The following is a 10,487-nucleotide window of genomic DNA, read 5'->3' on the forward strand; positions in this document are numbered from 1 at the left end:
ATTGTTTGTGATCCCTCCCACTCCACCTGTTGCATTTCTGTCCCATTGTCCTTCCTCTGGTCAGTGCGGCCACCACAGATGAGGAGCGTCAGCACCTGCAGGAAGTGGGGCTGTTCCACCTTGGGGAGTTCGTAAATGTCTTCTGCCATGGTTCACTGGTGCTTCAAAACCTCGGCGAAAGCTCCACACCTACCCAGGGCTCTGTGCTCTTTGGCACGGTTAATGGCATGATTGGTAAGTTCACAGAGCACTTATACACCACTACTGCTTTCCCATTAATTTCAAAAAAACATTTTTCTTTAAATGAACCTCTTAAAAGAATATGCTAATATTCTACACGTGTATGGCAAATTACTGTAAGATTGCAGCTTAGCTTCCCAAGACTGAGGAGAGGTGGAAGCTACAAGCCTGGTAACAAAGGCAACGGTGTTTTGTTACCAGCACCTCTCAAACTAATTCAAAAGAATGAACTCATCTTGTGATCATATAGTGCTTTTTACACTTTGTTTTTTTGCACAGATTAAACACAATGAGAAACACTGGACTGTTTTCATGGCTGGCTGCAGTAGCTTTCTGGTGTCCACTGGTTGCCTCAAACTGAGCGGAGACTCCCAGCCAAGAAACAGTTCTTGGAACTTTTTGTTTTTGGAAATACAGGGCCATTTTAAATTTAATGCTAGCAAAAGTTAGATGTTGAGCACATTATTGAATCTGCCTCTTCTTCTTTTAGCTGCACCCTCTGTTTAGGAACTGAGGACACCAGTTGCTGTAGGTTTCAAAGAGAAATGTTCTCCATTTCTTGCTTGGGTGTTTGGTCTGGACAGGCCAGTTTATAGTACCTGGGCTCTTTTACTGTGGAGCCAAGCTGTCATAAGATGTGCACCATGTGGTTTGCCTTGTTGAAATAAGCCATTTCTTCCCAGGAAAAGACATAGTCTAAGTGGCAGCATTTCTTGCTTGGAGATCTATATATTCAATTCATTTTTCATTTTTTAACCAGTTTTAATGAGATTGTCAGTGTTGCTCCCTTCACCTCTGTGTTTTTAATCCTATTGCTGATCAGAATATGTAGACGAATAATGAGGATTATCCTTAAAATGCGACATATGGTTGAAGTATTTACACAGCTTTTTTTTTTTTTTTGTCCTAGCTTTTTCTGAAATTGCTTGCATCATATTAAAAATAGTTGTTTTTTTGTTTTTTGAAAGACCTTATAATTTCTCTCATTTATTATGCTTCTTTCTTGTTTTTTCAGATTTACTATTTAACAATTATTGTAGTAAATTATTACAGTCTGTATATTTTTAGATTTTACTTTACTTTTTTTGCATTTTTGGCCACAGTGGCTTTTATCATCAGTGGAGAGAGACAGGAAATGGGGGAAAGATACAGGGGAAGACACGCAGGCAAATTGGTGATGGGCCGGGACGCGAACCGTGCCGCCCGCACCGAAACGCGGCATATGTATGTGGTCGCTGGCTTCACCACTAAGCCACCCAGGCGCCATTTTTAGATTTTACAAAGCTGCATATTTTTGGAAAATTGGGCGGTTAATCACAAACTTAACAGCAGTGTGTGTTTTTAGAAACACTGCCTCTGTTGATGAGGATAAACCACCTGTGTCACTGTGAGCAACTTTGGAACAGATTTTCATAGGAAAAAGATCCTTTGAAAAATTCCACAATGACTCTGCAGTGCTACAGTCACTCTCAGTGTTTTCATATACCTCAGGCTAATTAGAGAGTACACAAACATCTCAAATCCATTTCTTCAGAACTAATGTTTCCATTTGAGAAAGGAATAAGAAAGGAAAAGAAATCAGAGTTTACACCTCATTACTCAGATTAAAACTAGTAACTTTCAGCCTGGCAGTAATGAAGCTGCGCAGAGATGAAAAACGTGGAGCACACAACATTTAGACACCGCAGTAATTCACCCCTTGAACTTGCAGAGCACATTATTTCCCCTCAGCAACCTCTGTGATTCTTTAAAAGTGTCAGAGGAAAGTTTAACAGGAAACGAGGATCACCATTGTACATTCCAGTAAAAGGTTTCCACAGTAGCTGGTAAACTAAAATGAGCTGCAGTGTCTAATGAAGATAAATACCACTGCCAGGGTTATTGCTCTGAGATACTTTGATTTATTAGATCTTACTGAAAGAAGCTGCACGGCCGCACAATTATTCCAGCCAGATACCAACAAACGTGGAAAATTTCCAATGAACTTCTTGAAAATGCAGATAATCTTTGATGGGAAGATTATCATGATCAATTGAGGTGATGTGTGAGAGTCCATGATTTGGGAAAAACTAAGCTTTAGGATTAAATGCTAAATTAAAACTAAAATGTTTTAGTTGTGTTAAATGGAGAAATACTGGAGTAATTATTTTGCTCTTTTTTGTGACAGCAGATTGCGGCATTTGTCCACACCAGAGTTCTAAGGACTTCTTGGGCTTGTTGTTGATGCTTACGGGGATTTTTAATTTTTATTGTTTGTTGCCTGTGCTGCAACAATGTTTCCTTACGTCTTATTCTGTAAGTACGTCGCTCAGAAGGTTCCTCTTGTCCTGGAGAATATCTATCCCTGAAGTAGTTTCTTTTTTAAAAAAAAAAAACTCTAGGAACTTGAAACTGTTTATGATGGATGGATGCCACCTTTTTTCTGTCTTTGTTTATATACCAACTCAAACTTTTTGACTGTTTGTTAGACAAAACAAGACAGTATGCAAATGATGAGCCATGAGTCAAATTTAAGTTCAAATTCCTAGAAAATCAGCAGGAGAAATGCATAATCATTTGTTTTCATCCAGAACTGTTATGCAGATTGTAGTTGCTGGGACCAATTCTCCACTGGAGCATCAGTTAAGATAAGATAGATAAGATCGTGTTATTTGTCACATGCACAGTTATACACAGTACAATGCACAGTGAAATGTATTTTGTACCTGCAACCTTATATACACACACACATATAAATAAGAAGAATAAAAATTAAAAAAAAGTAATTCACACTATACACTATACTCTATATACTATACACTACACACTTTTTAAATTATAATATTTACATTGTGCAATAATGGTCCAGTTAGGGCTCAGAGTTGAGCAGACGGATGGCTTGTGGGTAAAAACTCTTCTTCAACCTTTCAGTCTTAGTCCTCAGGCAGCGGTAACGCCGGCCTGATGGGAGCAGGGAGAAGAGAGAGTGTCCAGGGTGGCTGGGCTGTTTTAGGATCTTCATGGCCATCAGCCTGCACTGCTTGGTGTAAATGTCCTGCATGTTGGGGAGGGTGGTTTCTGATGGTCCGTTCAGCTGAACGAACCACCCTTTTTAGGGCCATGAAGTCCTGCTTGGTGCAGTTTCCCATCCAGGTGGTGATGCTCCCACGCATGATGCTCTCGATGGTGCAGGTGTAAAAGTTCCTGAGCACCTTGAGTGGGAGCTTGAAGTCTCTCAGCCAGTCTCTCAGCCAGTTTAACCCTCTAATGAACAATAATCATGTGGCATCTAGTTTTGTTTTGTTTTGTTTCTTAATTTGTTATTTGGAAGACTTTTATTGTCTCCCCATTGCTCCACAAAAAAGCAAACACAAAACATAGGAAATAGTTTCCTGTTTGACACATTAGCCACAGGCCTCCATCACACTGTCATACAATATTACACTTAATAAAGATAAAGGTAACAAATCCTCATGTTACCCACAAGCGCCAACTTTTGTTTTACATTTTTAATTTTTTCTGACATTTTTGACAAATCAAAGCTAATCAGATTAATAGATGAGGTAAAGTAGTTAGTTGCAGCCCTGATGTCCTCTAGGCTGCTATCTCAAATACAGAGAGAAAAAATAAATCTCTGCTTTGCATATCAGTGCAAGTCTTTGTTCACAAGTTGCCTGTTTTTGTGCACATTACTTCCCCAGAGCGTCAAAGTAGCCCACTCAGTGTAGCAGAACTTTAATTTGTAGCACAGAGAAGAGTGTGCCTACTCCTTCGAAACTGTGCGATACAAGATTTGCAGCACAGTTGGTCTCAAAACGAGACCGTTTGGAAGTCTTTAAATTATTTACCTATTGAAATCATGTTTCTTTACACCCAAAATGGTGCCAGCATACAAGCATGAAATTTGTATTCGGGAGACTGCAGTCACTCTAATGATCTTTTGATTATTAATTATACAGATGTTGTGAGTTTATTATGAATCTAGTCCTTAAACTTCTTTTTTTTTTTCTTGTTGATGTGAACCCAGAGGTATTTTCCCATCTGCTGCAGTGACTGCAGAGAGGTGAAAATCGATTGTGTTTTTGACTAAAGCGTGTGTGCGTGTGTGTGTGTGTGTGTAGGTCTGGTGACATCCTTGTCTGAGGGCTGGTACAGCCTCCTGTTGGACCTGCAGAACCGCCTCAACAAAGTCATCAAGAGTGTGGGCAAAATCGAGCACAGCTTATATCCTTTTTTTCTAAGTATGGCTGCCATCTGTTAGAGAGATGGAGACGAACTGCACTGACAGCTGTGAGAAGAGTAATTCTGTTTTTTTTTCCCCTTTTCTTAATTGGCTTTGATTTGTGTGATGGATATTTCAAGTATGCAAAAATCAGCAGCTCCACTGCCTTTTGGTCTTGTGATATGATTGTATTTACAGCTTAAACTATAGCAAGTTTAGCACTTAGTGAAAGAAGTCATTGTGAATTTTTTTTTTTTTTTTTTTTTTTTAAGCTGGTTCTAATTTCTCTAATGTGAAGCTTGACTGATTGCATTCATCTTTCTACCGGCCACTTGTCTTGAGGCTTTACACCGCTGGTCAGACAAAACTAAGCCTGAAGATATCGTCTCGGTTTTTAGGAAATCGAGAAAGGCACTTTTGTTTGTTTTTGGATTTCATTGACTTGTCCAGTCAGTGAAGAAATGCAGCCCTGTTTACAATAAGGAAAGAATAGAGTAGAATAGAATAGAATGCTTTTATTGTCATTATGCAGAATGTACAATGAGACAGTGCAGTGAAAGATTCACTGCACTGTTCTGTATAATTCCTGACAAGTTGTTACGGGTTCAGCTGGTACCGTCATGACTCGACCGACCTTTTCAGACCTTTTCTGTGTGGTCTTCTGGACAGTGTTGCTTTTATTAGACTATTTTCACATCATAATGAATATTTGTTGACTCTGCCTGAGGGAAAACGCGTGTTATTGTACCTAAGGTGCAAGCCCTCGGGTGAAGTAGCTGCCTCGTATTGATATTCCTTGACTGCGCTGCACCTGGAGGTCCTTCCACACGGAGCGAAAGACCGAGCAGGCCACGGGATTCATTGACGGGGACCTCATTGAAAGCTTTCTGGATCTCGGCCGGGCAAAGATGCAGGAGGTCGTCAGCACTCTACAGGTAGGAGCTCGTGTTGTTTTGTAGCTACACATAACCAGAATGCCATTCAAGTGATGTGAGTAAATTGTAACAAAAACATACCAACTAGGGGTCTTTTTTGAGGGTCAACTTAAGTTTAGTAAGGACTAAAGATTAATAACATAACGACTTTCCTTTTATGACTCAAGTCCAGTACAGGAAAAAAGGTTGTCCATCCTTTGGTGTGACCATCATCATTTGTTAAATCCCACCAGATCTTTTCACTTGGATTCAAGTCGGTATGCTTGCTTACCTTCACTGTAACACTGAGAGCCTCGGCTCCTCTTGAGAAACACTTCCAGTTCTTGCACCTTGTCAGATTGGCCTTTTCAGTCTTATGGCAAACGTACATCTAGTCTGTGAGTCTACACAGTTCCAATTCAGTCTCCTAAACCTCTGTCTTCATGTCACCTTCCATATTTCAGTCATATTACGTTCAAAATAAGCATTGTGGCAAAGTTAGGCAGACATAGGTTCCCTGCTTGGTTAGTGCTTATGTAACAGTCTGTCTGTTTCTGCCTTCGCCGCTTTCTCCTGCGTGCAGCCAGCAGGAATATGGAGGCTCTTCTGCACAGTTGTTTTGAAAGTCCGATGCTCCTCGGGGAAATCTTACACTTTGTTCCCGAGTGTGCTGCTATATCATAACTTTTAAACCTGGATCTTGAATTTGCCTTGGAAATCTTGTAACCAGTGTCATTTTGGGATGAAAGGAAATACTTCAGCTTAGGTTTCTGAAACTGCTCTCTTATCTTTGACACGTGTACAGCTGCAGAGATGGCTTTTATCTGCGTCACTGAAATAAGTTCAGTGTTGTTCCCTATAGCATAGTTACATATTGGTATTGTGAAATTTTAAGTGAACAAAGAAATATTAAAGCTAGTGTAATAACGGGGGGTTCACGGAAGCCATAATAAGAGAACACGTCCAACAGAAGCATCTGGTGAAGAAATAAAGCAGTATGTAGTTTGTACTTGTGTTTTTGGCTTAAAGCGATGCTGAACTTTGAATGACTCTTTGGGCACTTTTTATTAGCTGACTGGGAAGTGGAAATATCATTCATAGCAGAACAGGTGGCAAAATACATTTTGGCAGGTAAACAAATAACAATATTCTGCTTGTGTCTCCTTACCCACACTGCATTTAAAAAAATTGCACTTTTAGTTGATAAACAAAGGCTGTTCCCTGTTTGCCTCTCGAGAGCAACCGATAAACAGAGTCCAAAATATTTGGATGTTCTGTTTGCCAGGAGACGCTGGTTTATAGCCAGAATTTTGCTAAAGTTGGATCACTGCTGTAAAAATAAAATATGTTGCCGTATTAACTGCTCACTTGCATCTCCGTGCAACTAAAAATAGGTACATTCAAGATTAATTGCAGATTTGATGTAATAAATTAAGCCAGTTCTTTTGAGCAGCCTAATATCTTCATAAACCTAAAAGTGAATCATAAATTTATAAAGCCCAAGGATGCTCTGTCCAAATAAGAGAATAGAATCCAACAGCATCCAATTTGGTCATATTAAGGCAAAATTAAGTAGATAAACTTTTGATTGTAATGAAATAATGTAATCAGTTGTTTTGTTGTGTAACACTTGCGCCTTCATTGAAACCCCATCTTTTGAATCCCAGTGAAGAGAAGTTCTTATCCGGAGCAGGAAAAGCCAAGAACATCTACGTACAGCAGTGTGAGATTAAAAGAAATGCTAATTAAATGCACATGTATAAAAGAAAGCATTCACTAACTTGCCCAGGCATGATAAAATATTTCAAAATCATTTCATGTCCAGTCAAGTGAAATAAAAAAAACAGGTGAAAGAGTAAGGCTGAGTAAAATGCTCGAAACGCTCTCCTGGCTGCCCGTGTGTGTGTGTGTGTGTGTGTGTGTGTGTGTGTGTGTTCATTTCTCATCTGATGTAGAAGTGGCACCAGTGAGGTTTGTCTCAGCACTGGACGCTCACAACTCGGTGTCCTCGATTTCAGATCGATGACGGCAGCGGCATGAAGCGTGAAGCTACGGTGGACGAGGTGATTAAGATTGTAGAGGAGCTGACAAGGATCCACTAGTGTCCAGCACACTCGAGAGCCCTGCTGAGTGAGAGGACGGTCCCGAGGCGCAGTGATGGCAAAACTCGAGGAAGGGAATGTTTGGCTTTTGCAGATATGTAAATAATTATAAATAAATAATGTGAGCATGGTCATCCTTCAGACTTTAATGATTTGTCACCTGTTGAGACCCTGAAGGTGCTTCGTGATGACTGTAGCACTCTTCATTTAGACAAGTCTCTAGGCGAAGTGCGTAGCATCCTGTCTGAACAACAGAAAGACCAAGTGAAGACACTGGTCTGAGTGCGTTTGAGTGTGTGTGTGTGTGGTGTGTGTGTGTGTGTGTGTGTGTGTGCGCGCATGTGTGATTGCATCTGTGTGGAATATAAATTGGAAAACCCAGAGATTTTCCTCACACAGAAACCATTCTCTGGGATCTTTGTGGCAGTTAAGGTTAGCTGATTCTGTACACCCCACCTTTTAAATCTGACTGCTTTACAGTTCCCAAGTTTATTCTGTAAGTCCGGAGTAAACTTGCTGTATGAGAAAAGAAAATGAGAAAGGATAGATTTATAGATATTTTGTCTTTGTGATGTTTCTTTGTTAATTCTAATAAACTTTGCTTTAGTATTCTTCACAGCTGTGTCTCAGGTTATTGCTTATTTTCAAAATCAGGCTCTTCTGATCAGTTGTTCCCAATCGATCAATCTTCGTCATTTTAAGCTGCGTGGCTCCAGGTTGCATCGTCAGTCGAGACTGTCACATGAACAATAAACTCACGATCTTCATGAGCTTCCGAATACTTTTACAAATTAGTTGATTTGTATGTAGCAACTCCAGCATGTAAAGGCTTTTCCTTATATTAGCCTCATCGTAACGCGTTAGCACTACATTTTGTGCAGACATTTATGGTTCCCAGATGATGCAGCTTATCACTGTGAGCTTCACTTTTTCCTCTTTTTGTTTTCTTTCTGAAATTTCTCTGCAACTATTAGTTTTAATGAGCAATTTTATACAAACGTGATCTCCAGAAGATGAAATGCAGCCTTTTCTGATTCGCTGATCGTATTTTGGTGTAAATCAAATGTGCAGATGTTCCTATTGGCTGCGAATTGTGGCTGTTGCTAATGAATAAAACATTATACTAACAAGTTTAACTACAATATTTAACATGGCAGATATTACATCCACTAAACAGCCTCATTTTGATAGGTCACTCTATAATTTTGCCCAAGTGCTGAGATCCTGGTGCTCTGAAATCTTAAATTGAGCTTTAATAAAATTGCACTGGGCTGATGATGCAGACCCAGATTTTTGGTTCCAGCTTATTAAATGTGAGACTGCTGTTTCTTTTCATTATTTTTTTTTTTAACCACTTTTTAACAAAATAATCAATTGAGATAAAATAATCATATTTTCAGTAAAGAGTAAGTAAAGAAAACAATAGCGCCTTTCAAGATACAGATCATGAGGTGCTTCACATTAAATAGAACCAACATAAAACATGAGACCAGCACTAAAATGATACCAGGATGTCAGACATCAGCAGATTATTTGCATTCCTATACACAAAATACAAAAGACATTGCCTTATTGTACCTACTGCACATACTTCTTACCTGTAATGGAGTTTTTTACAGTGGGGTATAAATACTCATAATTAAGTAAAAGCTCTAAAAACGTCCACTGCTCAGCTGGTACAGCTCTTAACATGCAGTTTTATAGCCTCTTTATTTGGGCTGAACTGTTTGTATTCAAGCTACAGAGTTTACTCTTTTCCAGTTTTTAAATACAGTTATTTAAACATTCTTCCACAAGGTGCCCTCCACAATTGCCGCAGTCAACCTCGTTTATCAAATTAAAACAGCTCCTTGGGTTTTATTTAGCCGACTTGCTGCTGTCAGCTGCAGCGAATATTAGGCCTAAAACCAGGAAAAATTGTTTTTAGAAGTGTTTCTGGGACAGTAAATCTGTTTGTGTGCTAAGCACTGTGCATTGTTTTCTCAAGCATCTCATTAATTTATGTTGTGTGCACATTTCTCTTCATCTCCAGTAAACAATGTCAGATTAGAATAAAGCAGCCTCTCCTGTTGAAGGTATCGGAGGTCTTACAGACTGAAATACCTCTATGGCTGACTGTGCAAACCAGCCTTTAGAAAGAATTCTCTCCACTGAGGGTTTGAAGGAAACTGGTCAGTGACTGGCAGCGAAGGTCCACTGCCAATTCTCCTGAGCTATTTTTGTCCTCCTGTCACCATCCTGAGGCTTTTTTTTTTTTTTCTTTCTTTTTTGCTCTGCTTCCACGTCCATATTCACATCCACTGAACCCTGACTTTACTGAAGACCTCTATACAGTTCACAAGTCAAATTTGAGTGCAGAAATCAAATAGGATTTCAATGATGTGAAAATGTGATAATGATACATTAAATTCAAATACTTGTGCCTGTTTTCACTGCTGTAAGGTTAAATTTGAGATATTCTGTGATGGAAAATCATACTCTAAATGCTGCTGCATTTTAACTTGTGTATATGCACACACCACACTATATAACCATGTCTACCACATCATGTACTCTTCATGTTAACGCAGCAAGAGAGAGAGCAAGAGCAAGAGATGCTAAGCTTTAAAAAATAGCACTGATGTATGTATGTGGAGTTTTGACCCAATGTTTTGTGCTGCTGTTAAATAATAATTTCCCACATGGATCTCTGGGGGGAAGCTCCATCCCCAACAAAGTGGTCAACCCAGATTGAAAGTTTAAAACTCTTGAATATATTCTAAACTATTCAGATGTCTGGCCTTAAATATTTTAAGCCTTTGCAAACTTGCTTTCCCATGTTATGTTAAAATACATTTATAACATGAAATATTCAGGGCTAAAAAAAAAAAAAATCAGCCCTGCGGTTCAAGTGGAAAACAAAAATCCATTTCCATGTATTTTTTATTGAAAAGCTCAGCTAATCCTTTCAGATAACAGCAAAAAAAAACCAAACAAACAAACAACAAAGACTGTAACCCTGTAAGGTGGCTGTGTAGAGCTCCGTTGCTG

The 10,487-nt window shown here is 39.2% G+C and overlaps 1 protein-coding gene across 1 annotated transcript in view; it reads left to right on the forward strand.

The window, feature by feature from the left end:
• Positions 1–8,073, forward strand: part of ddb1 (damage-specific DNA binding protein 1) — a 48,714-nt gene extending 40,641 nt beyond the window's left edge. Inside the window, 4 exon segments of the mRNA XM_030718906.1 lie at positions 65–234; positions 4,341–4,443; positions 5,253–5,376; positions 7,374–8,073. Of these exon segments, the coding sequence (XP_030574766.1) occupies positions 65–234; positions 4,341–4,443; positions 5,253–5,376; positions 7,374–7,457 (481 nt within the window). The 3' untranslated portion in view covers positions 7,458–8,073.
• The last annotated feature ends 2,414 nt before the right edge of the window (positions 8,074–10,487 follow it).

The sequence above is a fragment of the Archocentrus centrarchus genome, chromosome 3 (assembly GCF_007364275.1).
Source record: "Archocentrus centrarchus isolate MPI-CPG fArcCen1 chromosome 3, fArcCen1, whole genome shotgun sequence".
Lineage (NCBI taxonomy): Eukaryota > Metazoa > Chordata > Actinopteri > Cichliformes > Cichlidae > Archocentrus > Archocentrus centrarchus.